General features: G+C 41.6%; 1 protein-coding gene and 1 long non-coding RNA gene across 2 annotated transcripts; one reads left to right on the plus strand and one right to left on the minus strand.

The window, feature by feature from the left end:
• Nucleotides 1-20: 20 nt before the first annotated feature.
• Nucleotides 21-8,698, minus strand: CLPP (caseinolytic mitochondrial matrix peptidase proteolytic subunit). The gene is made up of 7 exons (XM_088137681.1): nt 8,622-8,698; nt 7,461-7,562; nt 3,451-3,522; nt 2,703-2,799; nt 1,566-1,753; nt 1,244-1,349; nt 21-769 (listed from the first exon to the last, which is right to left on the minus strand). The coding sequence occupies exons 1-7, from the start codon at nt 8,637-8,639 to the stop codon at nt 600-602; spliced, it is 753 nt and encodes a 250-aa protein (XP_087993807.1). The 5' UTR covers nt 8,640-8,698; the 3' UTR covers nt 21-599.
• A 10-nt stretch (nt 8,699-8,708) lies between these two features.
• Nucleotides 8,709-16,430, plus strand: LOC112541533 (uncharacterized). Its single transcript, XR_003085528.2, has 3 exons — nt 8,709-8,839; nt 9,542-9,638; nt 15,521-16,430. It is a non-coding gene; the product is annotated as an uncharacterized LOC112541533 (long non-coding RNA).
• Nucleotides 16,431-16,794: the final 364 nt, after the last annotated feature.

A 16,794-nucleotide genomic window follows, 5' to 3' on the forward strand; every position in this document is an offset into this window, starting at 1 on the left:
CCAGCTGCAATATCTTTATTTGGTAGGGGTGAAGTTTGGACAACAGCTGGGAATCAGGAAAAGGGAACAGCTAGAGAGCAAGTGACAAAGTTAATTAAGAAGGTGTTGGAAAAAATTATTTGCTACAAACATGTGTGCAAATGGTCTGTTTTGCAACTTGTGGCCTGAATAGTTTTTGTCCACAAGTTGTATTTTTAAACTGGCTATACAGCACACCCAGAAATGGAAAAATCCTCAAGGTAGGCTTTTACATAGGATAGTATCCTTTTAGAAAGAAAGATTTCTTTTAAAAAAGAATGTCCACACCATATAGGCCAAGGTTTAATTTAAAACTATTTAAAGAATATTGTGAATTAGGAAAAGAAACACAGATAGGGTAACAACTGGATCCCAGAGAGAAAAAGTCAAGAGACCGGTTCCAATAAACGTTGCTGCCTGGTTTCCCATGGAGCATGCCTTAAGAGAAGAACCATTTAGATGGACATTCCCTGGCAATCACAGTGAGTTTGACAAACCAGCCCCCATTTCCACTTCGAAGGGCTGACATCACTGTTATAATCCATGATGCCACAACACATCTAAACAAGCCTACAGATCCCTCAGGGTTCAGCTGAGGAAGAAGAGGCAGAAGGTACAGGCGGAGTCTCTTTCTGTACCAGCTCCGGCTCATCTTCGCCATCATGCGGAGGATGGACAAGCACCTTGTCTAAGATGCCAAATTCCTGGGCCTCCACTGGGCTCATGTAACGATCTCTCTCCATTGCAGCCTCTGTGAAGATAACATGATCGTTAACATGGTCTTGGGAAAATACAGAGCATCATTAACTCACAAGTACATCCACTAATGTGCCTATACAGATACTCCCAGGCTAGGCTTCAAACCCAAGTATGTAAACTAGGGCAGCTTCAGATATGTTCCCAGATTTCCCAGGGAGAGGGAAATTTCTGAGAGGAAAGAAGGGAAGAAAGTACCCTGTTAATTGCAAAACAGGCATCTCCCTCAAACCCTGAAATTCCTCTAGGTGCCAAAGTGAAGCTCCTGTCTTATCACACTGCAGTCTGAAAAAGCTGATTTTTAAAAATGGGAAACAATCCAAGCAGGAGTCTGGCCTTCCTATACATAGCTGCTTGCCAATTGCTACTGACAGGACATGAGTTTGGCTCTTCCCCAGCCCTCCTTCCTGCAGCAGAGTATCTACTTCTGGTTCAGCCTCGGGCGGGGGGGGGGTGTCAAACTGCTTACCAATCACATCCAGGTTCTGCTTGGTGTGTTTGGCATAGATGCTGTTGATCTGTTTCTTCAGTTTGAGAATTTCTTCAGCTTGGATGGCAATGTCTGTAGCTTGGCCCTGGAAGCAGAGGCAGATAGAAAATGTACATGGCTGCCTGCTAATGCATTTTAAGCATCACTGAGGGCTAGAGGTATGTGAGGGATGGATATGATCTCATTCATGCACCTGCCCACCCCCATTCCTAACTTCATGCAATCAGTGCAGGTCAGAATCACAATGGCTACATGGGAATATACAGACATCTCTGGTAGGAAGCAGCAAGGCCAAACTTACCCGGGCCCCACCTGAGGGCTGATGGATCATGATGCGGGAGTTGGGCAGGGAGTGGCGCATGCCTGGTGATCCTGCAGCCAGCAGCAAAGAGCCCATGCTAGCTGCCTGTCCCACACACCATGTGCAAATAGGGTTCAGGATGTACTGCATGGTGTCATAAATAGCTAATCCTGATGTCACTGCACCACCTACAGGAAGAACCAAGTTTATTCCACTATTGTGACTCTCAGATATGGATAGAACAACCTTAGTAACCTAAATTTTCCAAAAAAAAAACCCCTAAGCATTTTTAAGGACAGCTAAGAAGGTTTACAAACAGAATGAAGGAAAGCATAGTAAGGAGAGGTACAGTGACAATTGGGGCAGTAAACGCTTGCCTTGGAACATTACAGCTGGGTATGTACAACATACGAGGCTGCAATGAGGTTAGCTAGTTTATGGCTTGTGCGTGTTCTACAAAACCAGCTAGAGTAGTTAATGTATGGTATGGTATAGCTGCTATTACAACTTTGGGGAGCTACGGCCTGTACACAGAATGCTGAGCACCACCAATCTTAACTTCACAATTTTTCTGCAGTGAGAGTTCCGCGCTCTAGAGCAGAACAAGAAACGAGGATCACAGACAAATCACCTGTTTCAATTGGAACACAGCAGACTAGAAACAGAAATATTGGGGAAGCACTTTTTAAAGAAACAGGGAGGGACTCAAGAAACCAAAACAGATCACAGTTGTTTGTGTTTCCATCACAGAGCTCACTGCCACACTGGAGAACCTTCATAAAACTTATATTCCGTGTCCACTAGAGTGGCCTTCCCCAACCTGGCAGTCTCCAAATGGATTGCTCCAAGTCTCTACATCCCAGCCAGTATAACCAATGGTGCCTGAGATACAATAATAGTTGTAATTCAGCACACCTGGAGGGCATCATGTTAGGGAAGGCTGGACTAAAAAATGGAAGAGGAGAAATAGCCATGGGAAAAGGAAGAGATGCCTCAGCAGCAAGGAAAAATGTGGCCTTAGAGTAAGGAAAGCAGCCAACTCTAGGTATTTGAGCAAAACAAGATACAGGCAGGTGGAGTTGCTAGCAAGGAGAGAATGTACGCCTGTGTAGCTCCTTCATTTTGGCTACCACTCACCTGGGCTGTTTATGTACATGTGGATGGGCTTCTTATTGCTTTCTGACTGCAGGAAAAGCAGCTGTGCAATGACCAAGCTTGCAATACCATCATCAATCTGTAAAGAGAACACACAAAGCAATGGATAACATTAGGGAAAGCCCATGCTGAAGGAAGGCCCCTTGCTAACATGAATAGTAAATTCAATTCCCCAGCCTTTTTGCTTTCTTTGAGGTGGTCAGCCCAAAGTCAGAGAGAGAATCTCACCAGCTCAGTCCCTCTAAAGAGAGAGACGCTGGCTTCAAGATGATGGCCCAGATCTGGGGCTCCAAAGGCACACATGGTTTAAAATGCAAGGGACTAGGAAAAAAAGTCAATAATTGGAAATCAATTATCTAAAGGAAAGCCAATACTACCTGTACTCAGAGCTTTAAAGGAGAGAGAGAGAGAAAGAATTTAACATTATGGTCAAAAAGTACTCCAAATCCTGCACTACATTTGAATATGCAGAACTCGTTTGCCTATTTTCTCATGTCTGCATAATTTCATCTGGATTTGCTAGTCATGGAGCAGCCTAAGACCTGCCTTTTGGTATGAGGAAGCTTCCCCAAGTTACTTTTCTGGCTACTGAGATTTCAGCAGGCATCACCCACACATTTTTCATGTATGGTTAATAGAAATTTATTCTTCAGTAGAAAATAAACAAGGTCCCCAAAATATTGGACAGTCTGATCTTGTTGCCCTCTCTGGAAGTAGTTCATGCACTTACCGGGCCCATCACACAGACAATGCGCTCTCTCAGAAGGCGAGAGTAGATGTCATAGGCTCGCTCACCACGGCCCTGAAACAGACCAAAGGTCAGAAGAATTACACTCCAGATCCAGTGGTGGAGAAGAGTCCTGATATCCTGCAAAGAGGACTCAGACACTGCCTAAAAAGAAAAGTGTTTACTGGTGCTCAGTTTAACTCTGAGGCAAGATTATTCATGCAGAACCATATTAAGCAGCCCTGAAAGGTATCAATAGAACTATGTATTAGAGCTCTGAAGTACAAAGGAAGGAGTTAAAAGAAGGTTGTTGTTGTTGTTTAGTCGTTAAGTCGTGTCCGACTCTTCGTGACCCCATGAACCATATTGCGCCAGGCCTTCCTGTCCTTCACTGCCTCCCTGAGTTTGCTCAGTTTCATGCTCATTGCTTCAGTGATGCTATCTAACCATCTCATCCTCTGCCGTCCTCTTCTCCTTTTGCCTTCAATCTTTCCCAGCATCAGGGTCTTCTCCAAAGAGATCTCTCTTCGCATTAGGTGACCAAAGTATCTGAGCTTGAGCTTCATTATCGATCCTTCCAATGAGCAATCAGGGTTAATTTCCTTTAAGATTGACTGGTTTGACCTCCTAGCAGTCCAGGGGACTCTCAAGAGTCTTCTCCAGCACCACAGTTCAAAGGCATCAATTCTTCAGCGCTCAGCCTTCTTTATGGTCCAGCTCTCACAGCCATACATTACTACTGGAAAAACCATAGCTTTGACTATCCGGATCTTTGTCGGCAAGGTGATGTCTCTGCTTTTTAATATGCTATCTAGGCTTGCCATAGCTTTCCTCCCAAGGAGCAAGTGTCTTTTAATTTCATGGCTGCAGTCTCCGTCTGCAGTGATCTTGGAGCCCAAATAAATGAAGTCTGTTACTGCTTCCATTTCTACCCCTTCTATTTGCCAGGAATTGATGGGTCCAGATGCCATGATCTTAGTTTTTTTAATGTTGAGTTTCAAGCCAGCTTTTGCACTCTCCTCTTTCACCCTCATCAAGAGGCTCTTTAGTTCTTCTTCACTTTCTGCCATTAGGGTGGTATCGTCCGCATATCTGAGGTTGTTGATGATTCTCCCTGCAATCTTAATTCCGGCTTGTGATTCTTCCAGCCTGGCATTTCTCATGATGTACTCTGCATATAGGTTAAATAAGCAGGGTGACAGTATACAGCCTTGTCGTACACCTTTCCCTATTTTGAACCAATTGGTTGTTCCATGACCGGTTCTAACTGTTGCTTCTTGTCCCGCATACAGATTTCTCAGGAGACAGGTAAGGTGGTCTGGTACTCCCATCTCTTTAAGAATTTGCCACAGTTTGTTGTGATCGACACAATCAAAGGCTTTTGCATAGTCAATGAAGCAGAAGTAGATATTTTTCTGGAACTCTCGTGCTTTCTCCATGATCCAGCAAATGTTGGCGATTTGATCTCTAGTTCCTCTGCCTCTTCGAAACCCAGCTTGTACATCCGGTAATTCTCGGTTCATGTATTGCTGAAGCCTAGCTTGTAGGATTTTGAGCATAACCTTGCTAGCATGTGAAATGAGTGCAATTGTGCGATAGTTTGAGCATTCTTTGGCATTGCCCTTCTTTGGAATTGGAACATAAACTGACCTTTTCCAATCCCGTGGCCACTGTTGCGTTTTCCAAACTTGCTGGCATATTGAGTGCAGCACTTTAACACCATCATCTTTTAGTATTTTAAATAACTCAGCTGGAATACTGTCATCTCCACTAGCTTTGTTGTTAGCAATGCTTCCTAAGGCCCACTTGACTTCACTCTCTAGGATGTCTGGCTCAAGGTCAGTGACCACACCAGTATGGACATCGGGGACATTAAGATCTTTCTTGTATAGTTCTTCTGTGTATTCTTGCCACCTCTTCTTAATCTCTTCTGCTTCTGTTAGGTCCCTGCCTTTTTTGTCCTTTATCATGCCCATCTTTGCCCTAAACGTTCCTTTCATATCTCCAATTTTCTTGTAGAGATCTCTAGTCTTCCCCATTCTATTGTTTTCCTCGATTTCTTTGCATTGTTCATTTAAGAAGGCCTTCTTATCTCTCCTTGCTATTCTCTGGAAATCTGCATTCAGTTGCTTATATCTTTCCCTTTCACCCTTGCTTTTCGCATTCCTTCTTTCCACAGCTATTTGTAAAGCCTCATCAGACAGCCATTTTGCTTTCTTGCATTTCTTTTTCTTTGGGATGGTTTTAGTTGCTGCCTCTTGTACAATGTTACGGATCTCCGTCCATAGTTCTTCAGGCACTCTGTCTACCAAATCTAATCCTCTAAATCTATTCATCACCTTCACTGTGTACTCACAAGGAATATGATCTAAGTCATACCTGATTGGTCTAGTGGTTTTCCCTACCTTCTTCAATTTAAGCCTAAATTTTGCAGTAAGAAGCTCATGATCTGAGCCACAGTCAGCTCCTGGTCTTGTTTTTGCTGTCTGTATAGAGCTTCTCCATCTTTGGCTGCAAAGTATATAATCAATCTGGTTTCGGTATTGACCATCTGGTGATGTCCATGTGTAGAGTCGTCTCTTGTGTTGTTGGAAAAGAGTGTTTGCTATGACTAGCTTGTTCTCTTGACAGAACTCTATTAGCCTTTGCCCTGCTTCATTTTGTACTCCAAGGCCAAACTTGCCTGTTATTCCGATTACTCCTTGACTTCCTACTTTAGCATTCCAATCCCCTATGATGAAAAGGACATCTTTTTGGTGCTAGTTCTAGAAGATGTTGTAGGTCTTCATAGAAGCGGTCAACCTCAGCTTCTTCAGCATCAGTGGTTGGGGCATAGACTTGGATGACTGTGATATTGAATGGTTTGCCTTGGATACGCACTGAGATCATTCTGTCGTTTTTGAGGTTGTACCCCATTACTGCCTTTCCCACTCTCTTATTGACTATGAGTGCAACTCCATTTCTTCTAAGAGTTTCTTGGCCACAGTAGTAGATATAATGGTCACCCGAATTAAATTCACCCATTCCCGTCCATTTCAGTTCGCTGATTCCCAAGATGTCGATGTTCAGTCTTGCCATCTCATGTTTGACCACATCCAGCTTGCCTTGGTTCATAGATCTTACATTCCAGGTACCTATACAATATTGTTCTTTACAGCATCGGACCTTCTTTTCACTTCCAGATACATCCACAGCTGAACGTCCTTTCGGCTTTGGCCCAGCCGCTTCACTCTTTCTGGAGTTACTTGGAATTGCCCTCCGCTCTTCCCCAGTAGCATATTGGACACCTTCCGACCTGAGGGGCTCATCTTCCGGCATCATATCTTTTAGCCTTTTAACATTGTCCATGGGGTTTTCTTGGCAAGGATACTGGAGTGGGTTGCCATTTCCTTCTCCAGTGGACCACATTTTGTCAGAACTCTCTGTCATGACCTGTCCGTCTTGGGTGGCCCTGCACGGTATAGCTCATGGCTTCACTGAGTTACGCAAGCCCCTTCGCCACGACAAGGCAGTGATCCATGAAGGGGTAAAAGAAGGATCAGGCACCAAAACAGAGCCATCAAAGTATCAGGGATTCTAAAGCAGGGTTGGTACCTTTTCTGTCATTCTGGTAACTGCATGTTTCATTCATGATATCTTCCTTTCATGACATTTTTTTAAGTGTCAAGGTAATAGAAGACAAAATGTACAGGCAATCATCTATCTCATCATTCAGTAAGAAGGAACAAATATTTGGTCAAGGAGTATAAAGAGAATGGAATGACAGATAAGTCTATCTGCAATTATATTTAATTTTCTGAAGAATATTTAAGCTAGTAGATCTCTATTAATTTTGCAATGAAGTGTCCATACCACCATGCTTCAACTCCTCCCCTTTTCCCCAGTGACTTACCATGAGCCTGAAGTAAAATGTTATCTACCAACAGAAAGGAGACAGCCTAGTTCCATACCTGCTTTCTTTGTCATATTTGCATATTTAGAAAATGATGCCCATTTCCGCCTAGTCCGCTTACCGTCTGTTCCACTACAATAGGAATGAGGGGAATGTGACTCCTGGGAGTTTGATGGAGGCTCCGGGACAAAGAGAGGATGTGGCATCCCAGCCGTACAGGGTGCTAGAAAGAGGAATATGGGTAGTTAGACACATAGGCATTTGTCTGCCACTTCTGATCTATCCTCTCAGCCAGGCTTTCCACTCCCAGTTGGGTCTCTTTCTCTAACGTTGTTAACAAAACACTTATCAGAGCGCCCACCTGCTCCCTACATACACAAACACAAATTCACATCCTGAAAGTGAGGGGAGCAAAATACCTTGCCTGTTTGAAAGGGCTTCAAAGAGCTAAGCAAAAAATTAGTGATCTGTCTCCTTTTTAGGTAGAAAACAATGCATTTTTTAAAAATCAATTTGTATGCCGCCTGACTTACCAAAGTAACTCTAAGCTACCGATGTGACTCTGGCCTACTGTTTAGAAGGGCAGAAAAGAAAAGTATCTATGAGAAGGATGACACAGTGTATTAAATCAGAAAGAGCAGCCTATAAGAGTAATCTGGCATGATCCAGCTGTATTTCAAATCACTCCCATTAATTCTCATCTGGACAGTGACAACTGAGGAAAGGTGGCCTGAGTAAGATTTTTCTCCATTTGCAATAATAATCAATCTCCAATCACCCTGTGAACATGAAGATTTGTAATTTCATGACACAGAAAACAAAGAATACCTTCTTGCATCACCTTATCTATGCTGCCACAAGAAGTGGGAACCATTACATGAGTGTGTCTTCAAAGGGATTAAACAAAACTATGTAACTATAGAAAACTATAGGAAAAAGATCTACCAGCTTCTATAAGCCATCCCAGCATAACTGGAATATGACTATACAGAGGCAATTTACGGGGGCTGGGGGGAGGAATGGGGGGTAAAAGTTCATTTGATATCCTGCTTCTGGTTTTCAGAAACTAGATGTTAGGGAGAGTGCGGTTCGATTGGTTTAATTATCTAACGCCGTTGCTTATTTCCAAGATTACTTAAAGAAGTTCAAGACGGGGGATGTCTCGTGCCAAGGATCTTTTTAGGGGCTCATCTCCCACTCCACTCCCCCATCCGAGCGCCCCAGGTCATTGCCAACTGCGACCCGCTCCCGCAAAGCTTTCTACACGCGCATTTGCCCTCACCACTACTCTTTGCAGCATTCTACCCCGGAAGTTCTTTCTTTCGGTGCCTCCCACGTGCTTTTCAGAGAGCACGAATCACCTGATGAGGACTTACGGAAACGGGGGGGGTAGAGTCGCAATCCGTCGCACGTGCCGTGATGTATCATGGGAAATGTAGTGCCAGCGTGCCTAGAGGCAAACGCAGCTTGCTTAATGTGCTGTTTCTACCAACTTCCTTGGTAAGGGAAAACTTTTCAGTTTTTCACAGATGTAAATAGGCGCCTCCAAATTCTCGCAGCTAGATTTACATGCTGAGCCCTCTTCGTTTGTAAAGACTGTTTATTACTGCAGTATTTATTTTGGAGAAAGTTTAATGTGCATTGGCAAACATGAGCGATATGCGCGTTTACTCAAAAATCAGAGTGCAAGAGGATCGCGGCCTTTCTTGTGTTGCCCTTCCTCTTTTCATCTCACAATGTAACCGTGTCTGGGGTGTGTTGCACACTATTTTGTCCTTCCTCAGCTCCAAAGACTGTTTATTCCACAATAACGGGCACAGTCAGAAAATGCAAATTTTACTGTTGGGGTTAGATGTACCTGGTAGCAAAAACTGCAGAAGGATCCCACTGAGGCCCTGAAAGTGCATTTGAAATGGTATTGAAAAGACAGTCCTGCAGGTAACTTGGGCCTCGTCCATATACAATTGGATTTAATCCATATTAAATTGATTTAATAAATAAATAAGATGGCTCCCTTATTTTTAACTTCCTTTTATTTTCTGTTTTGTTTTGTCTTATATATTTTTAATGTATTTTACTATTTTTAGCTTTGTTGTATGCCACCCAGAGTCGCCTGTGGTGAGATGGGCGGCTATATAAGTTGATTTAGTAAGTAAGTAAGTAAGTAAGTAAATAAATAAATGCATGCTTTCTGCACCTCAGTGAGCACCTTGAATTAGACTCAGAAAGCAACTAGCAACCAATGCTGCTGTTTCAACAAGTGATGACATCACACTTCTGTATGGTCTCTCTTCTCCAGGTAAGGGTGCAGCTAGTGTCAGCCAAGCTGATAAAAGGTCAGCCTTGCCACAGATGTTATGTGGTTATCTAAAATCCCAGATCTGGGATAAAGTGTTCTTTAAGGGGGAATTTAGCCCCTTCCAAAATAGCCATGTCCCTTGAATTCTGTAATCTAGCCCCTGGAATTAGCAGCAATTCCATTTTGTCCAAATTCAGCTTCAACCTATTTTCCCACATCCAATTACCATGCTCTGGAGATACCCAATTTCAGGTTTTCAGGAAAGCTTACATACAGCTCAGTGTGCTGGTGGTGTCCAGCTCCAAACTCATATATCAACAGTTACTTTTCAGCAGCTTCATATAGACATTTGGTGATATGGTAGATAAGAAGAATCTTGGGGACATTCTTCCCCTGGACAAGTCTCAAAGGACTGAAGGGATCTCTCCTAATATCACCTTTTGATAGCATCCAATGAGGTAAGAACAGGACAATTGCAAAGCAACACCTCTAACATTCAACTCCCTCCAGTGCTCTGAAAATATTCCATGAGCTGCTAAGAAATCCAGGAATCAAATTGAAGAAGATCACAATCACCCTATTTTTCTCTTATGACAATTGCTGGCCAAGCCTGGGGCTGAACCTAGACCAGAAAAGATGCCAGGCTTTGTGCAGCATATCGAGGTCCACTCTCCAAAATTATGCCAGGCCCTCTTTGTTTTACTGTTTTTATTTCATTGTTTCTGTATGTTGTTTTTATCCTCGGGTTGTGAGTCACCCAGAGTTTGGTTTAAGATGGGCGGCCATAAAAATGTTTTAAATAAATAAATAGGGATGATTCAAAAGTTGGAATGGAACAGAACAGACTTAATTGGACATTTCAAAAATAAATTAATGCTAAGAATTATGGGATGTGTTAGGTATACAGTACATGACCACAATATGTAAGAATTGCAACTCTTATCATGTTATGGTTTTGTCAGCCCCTTAATGTCCAGAAACTTTCTGGAACGTAGAACAACAACTCTGAAATCCAAATCTGAGGATCATTCAAGCCAAGCAACCTTAACAGTCAAGCAGGCCTGGAAAGTCTTGATGTGATAAGACCCAGAATTTACAAAGGAACCATATTCTGAGCAGAAGTCCATATTGTGGAACTGGGTCCCAAATACTTTTTCAAATGCAGACTTTTGTCAGAACAAGTAGCTGAATGAACCTGTGCCTTATAGTATCAGCCCCCTCTAGATTTCTGGAATTGGTGAAATGTATTCCCTGTGCAGTAGGGATTCAGGACACTTTTTAAACTTCTGTTATGACTTTGATATACATTTTAGGCAGGAAGTTAATAGAGTTTATTTTTTTAAAAATCGGAAAGATTTCTCTGAGAGTGCCAGGCTCTTACAAACACCCCACCCTCATAGCACACAGCTCCATGTTCCTGGTTGGATCACTTCTTCAGTTCTCATCATTGATGATCAAGGCCAAAAAGCCTGGGATGCTCTTGATGCTTGTCAGAGCTTCCCTTGGCTGCAAATCCAGGACAAAGGAAGTAACATTCTAGTGCAGTCTGTTCCTCATGTAACAATTCCATGGAAGGAGAACAACAGAAAAGCTCTCACTCCAAAACAATTCCCGTTTATGTTCATATATTCAGTCCAAGCACAGGACACAGTGATAATCTGAAATGTGTGTCTTTAATCAAGGCCAGAATGTGCCCTCCTACATTTCACAGATAGGCTTCTGTGTTGGTAACCTGTTCTCACACCAAAATTCGTGTCTTAATACATCTCAGCAACAGGTTCTGATTTCAATAAACTGAAATTTCCTACCTCTGTAATGCTCACTGTGATATCCTGTATTCATGAGCTACACAAAAGTCTGCTGCTAGTGCTGCTTTACCCTGCCTTCTATTTGAACCTACTATTCAAATACAGGCAATAATCTTATCTATTCAAATAAGGTATTACAGACGGGAAGAAAGAACGCTCTACAATGCAATAGTCTAAAGAATTGCATGCCTCTGCTTCATGGCACAGGCATACCTCAGAGATACTGTGGGTTTGGTTCCAGACCACCGCAATAAAGCAAATATCGCAATAAAGCAAGTCATACGATTTTTTTGGTTTCCCAGTGCATATAAAAGTTATGCTTACACTATAGTGTAGTCCATTAAGTGTGCAATAGCATTATGTCTAAAAAAAAATGTGCATACCTTAATTAAAAATACTTGATTGCTAAAAAATGCTAATTTTCATCTGATAGACTTGATTATCACAAACCTTCCATTTATTAAAAAAAATGCAATATCTGCAAAGCGCAATAAAATGAGGTGCCTATATTAGTCTCCTGAAGGGAAAAAAAGTAAAACAAGACACAGTATATGGAACTTTGCTTTGAGAACCAAGAATGTGGAGCTTGAGCTGGGGAAAGTGCATAAACTGGAATGGTGTCTTTTTGCTCTCTTTTTCTCTCTAGTTGGATTGTATCTCTTAATTTATTAATTTGCACAAACAGGTATTATATTCAACCCCACAAAAATAAGGATGTACAAATGCCAGCTAGTACAGCTTTCTGTAAGCTGGTGCCTTATGAATGAACTGGGTTTCAATGCATCTAACCCTCAGTCAGTATAACTCTTATGAAACCTGTGGCTCATGAAAATGGAAATCAAATATTTATAGAGGGCACCAGGTTGTAGAAATTATGAATAAACATTTTCACCTGTTAATAGCTGTATTCCCATGACACATGTAGCAAATTAATCAGTTAACCCAACTTTCTAGGTTTGCAAGATGCACTGAATTGTAAAGCAGGAACACAGGCTGTGCATACAAGACAGGCTAAAATGTGCTGGGTGAATTTGTGTTTCAGCATGTCATACAAAGACAGTGTCTGCATGCAGCCGAAGCTGCTATTAAAGACTTGGCAATCTTAGGTAGGCAATGTAGACTTTGAGCAGGCCCTTGTAAAACTTCACAGAAAACAATTCTTATAGTATTCATTAAGTCCTAGGAGGAGCAGGAAAACACTTGCCATCCAAAGTACAAGAAACTGCATGAGTCATTACATATTGTATCAAAGCTTTTGTGAGCCAGTGTGATGTAATGGTTAAGATTCTGGACTGGGAGCAGGGAGACTCTAGTTCTAGTCCTCCCTCGGGCATGGAAGCCAACTGGGTAGCCTTGGCCAGTCGCTCTCTCTCAACCCTAAACAGCATCAGGCTTTGCAACAAGACAGCTGACAAACAAAACCCTCCTTGCATCATGTCTTGATTGCTTTGTTGTGTAAATTAGACAAATGTAGTACAAACAAACAACCAAATGAAGCAAAGGCTAAGAGAAATGAATGAATGATTGAATGAATGAATACACACAAACCCACACATAACACACATCTCTTTCCTAGGAGGACTAACAGTCACAGAATAATCATCAGTAATTTTATCCTTCCTTCCCCCCTTTTTCCAACAAACTTCAAGAGTTCTTAAAACTTGACAGTTTGCAATAATTTTGTATATAAAGGGCAAGTGGAGAAAGAAGATACTTCTAGGAAAAAGGAAAGGCCCAACCTTCAGCTTGTAACAAACTTAACAAAGAAAGGAGGCTATGCCTGGTGTGCAAAGATCTCAGGCATCAGCAAGACTGACCAGGGTACAAAAATAACAACTTGTCTCTCTCCCCTGTGTGTCCCAACTTGCTACAACCAGCATACTAGGACTTACTCTTAAGAGTCATTGCACTTCTAATTTCAGATAAATGTGCATAACACCAGATAGTAATCTACAAAACATTTCTTTCCCTAGCACGTTAGGTCTTCTGTCTTGCCTAGCAATGTTTCCTCCCCCATCTCCAATTTTGTGGCTCTGATGGTGGGTTTTTTCCCCTGTTAATATCCAATTAGAAGAATTTTGCTGAAGTTGTATTTTGTTTGGGGTATTGTTTTCCAACCCACCCACTCACCCAAACTACAACTCTGGCTACATCCAGATTTTTAATGGCGGCATGCGTACATGGAAGTGCATTCTTAAATGTATTTAACTCAGAACTCCACAAAGTTTACTTCCTACTGCAGGGTTGAGCTCTGGGGAAATTATTTTACTGTCATATGCCATTTCAGTTGCTGTCCCATACAATCTGTTTTTCAATTACCCTTATGTTTCCCCTGAAAAGATAGAAATTTATCTAACCTCGGAAAGTTCCTTGTCAAATATCTTCCTGAGCACCCAATCTAGCAAGTTAGCTAACCACAGAGGGTTCTTTAACCCTGTTGCCATCAAGCAGTAGCATATGGTGGTAGAATTAAGGCTGAACAAATGTACAAATCTCCAGAAAACAAGAAGGAGAAGTCATATAACATCTTCACTACTTCCCCAGGGCACCTTCAGGGTAAAAACTAGATGCCACAAAAATTGTCACTGCTTCTGGGAAATCCATAAGAACCTTAAATGGAAAATCAATTGGTAGAAATGACTACTGATTATTTCTAAATTAATCCCTGATATCCTATCAATATGTTTTAAAAGGGCAGTACAGAAAAAAGTGCCTTTTATCTGTATATTATTGTCCCTGTAGCACAAAGGTTATAGATTACTTCTGTACAGATAGAGTTGGAATGTTTTCTGTTGAGGAATAATGAAGGAAATCTCAGTTTCTAGCTAGATTAATAAACAGTATCATACTCCACTGGGAATTAGTTCTGAGAGAGGTTATCTATTCAGAGAATGCTAATCAAATCATTATTCTGTATTTTCCTTGGATGAAATCATCACCACTACATTGATATGGAAGTAATATAAGAATGCAGTATGCCAGTTTTGTGTAACTTGGTGCTTTTCAGATATGTTGCTGGTATTGCAGAAAACTGAAGCAAAGAGATGTTGGTAAACAGACTTTAAGTACTGTATTTATTTTTAGTATTGCATTTGCTTTAAATTCTCTGTTTTTTAAGAAAAAGAAATGTGGGAGAGACCATCACACAGTGATAAAGAATATTTTGTTGTTGCTTTTGCTGCACTGCCCCTGCCCCTGACTAATGTGACTGCCGGAAATGATTGAAACAATGATAAATAAAGCTGGATTTTTAATTTTTTCTGTATGAAGTATAAATTTATGAAGTTGTACAATGATATCTGTCTATTTTCACTATAAGTCTTATCTCCTCAAGATGTTGCCCTCTCAAAGTGTTGGACTGAAGCTCTCATCACCCCCAATCAGAACTGCTGACTGAGGGAGATGGGATTTGTCGTCCAAAAAGAGCATCAACTTTGGGGAATGTAGAGCCTTGTCCAAAAAAGCACCTCACAAAATATGAGACAGTCCTTTGGCATCAGTAGAGCTCTGGGGGATGAAAGTGTAGACTCCAGCATCCCAGCCAATAATGCTCTGCAAGAGACTTGCCCAGTTGACTCATTGCAAAGTAGAGAAATAGCAAACTGTCTGAAGTCAGCCTTGATAGTGGTCAGCCTTCATACCCCCATGCTTATAAGAAGACCACTCTTCTCCAACCTGATGGCCTCCAAACATGCTGGACTCCAACTCCAATTTTCAGCCAGACTGGGAAAGCTGTCCAAGAATATGAATAATATCTGGAAGACTCCAAGAATTCTTCCTTTCCCTGTCTAAATGTTTCTTTGAAGAATATAATAAGGATGATTGGCTTAGAGGAGTATATTCAGATTTGCCTTACATCCTCTCACTTCCTTGGGCAGGCTGTTTGTTCAGAAGTATGTTTATTACCCCAAGTTCCTAATGGGTCATAATCCATGGCATAACTTTGCCTCAGGAAGAGACATGTCATTTTGGAGTAGTACTATAACTGGAGGTATAAAAATGCTTGAAAAGATGTTTCTCTGTTCGCCATGTTAAAAGCTTTGCTATTAAAACCTAGTGTTTTGGCCTTTACAGTGCTGACTCATGAAAAAGGGGAGGATGCCTTCTAATGTTGCTTCCATCCATACATACACACCAACAAGAATGGAATTCCTGAAGCTCTTTTCTGTGGCCTCCAGAACCTGCGAAGATGATGTTGCCAGGATTCAGCAGAAAAGTGCCATATAATGATGGTGAAATTCCTCTGATTTTCAATGACAATCCAAAATTCATGGGGAATTGAGCCTGAAATAGGCTCAAGTCCAAGCCTAGATAATTGGAGGAAAAACTATAAACACCAAGGAAAAAGGACCCACAATCTTAGCACTGCCCCTCCAATTATATCATCAACCATGAAAATCATCATGATCACCATCATCATGGTAGAAGGCGTGATTTTTCTATATCAGAGAGAACATGAGCATCCTAAATATTACCCAAATCCTATTATACCCCTGTGCTATAATATACTGGTCTTTTTTCTCTTTCTTTGTGTTAATTTATTTAGACAAATACACTTCAAATACACTGCTTATAGCCCTGACAATTCCCCCCACCCATCCCGTTATTTTTTTTAATGTACACTCCTTTTATTATTTTTAGAAAGTTACTGGAAGAAGGAGTGGGGTTTATCTATTTCATCAAACCCTTCTGCATCTCTGTCCCCCCTCCCCCAAATTTCTGGAGGGATTTTTAAAAGTAAAATAAGTGGATTAGTCCTAGTAGGTGCTTAACACACCTATTTTTATTTCCTGTTTTTCAAAGAAACACCTGCCAGAACATCTCGTCCCATTATTCTAGAGATGGTGTATATGTAAGAGAAGAAAGGACAAAGTCCTGCCCACAGGCATCCAGCAAAAGAAGGATTAGGATCACATGTGCCATAGTGTCAATATATAAATATTGCAAATGGTGTAAGTTGTGTCAGTTATGCAAGTGACAAAAACTGCATACTTCATGTTATTGGCATGATCACACTGTGACCTGTGTGGCACCATTTTCTTCTTCTTCCCCGTGGATACCCATGGTCCCTCCATCTCAGTCACCTACCTGCTGTGCTCCTAAGGCTGGCATACCACCCAGTAGGCTCTCTGCTCCACCTTTTCTTTTTGCCTGGGGGCCACTCATTACTGCAGTCATTTTGTGACAGGTTCACATTCTCCCCTTGGCAACTATAGCACCCATAATTGATACACTCCTAAAAATCTTAAGAAACTGTTCTCCAGTTTTAACGCCCAGTGCTATTCTTGGCTCCCTCTCCAGAACATGCAAGTGTACAAAACCTGGGGGGGGTGCATGCGCACATGCAT

Source organism: Python bivittatus, unplaced genomic scaffold, assembly GCF_059951505.1.
Source record: "Python bivittatus isolate LINGU-HERP-01145 unplaced genomic scaffold, Pbiv_v1 ctg000220_np1212, whole genome shotgun sequence".
Classification (NCBI taxonomy): domain Eukaryota; kingdom Metazoa; phylum Chordata; class Lepidosauria; order Squamata; family Pythonidae; genus Python; species Python bivittatus.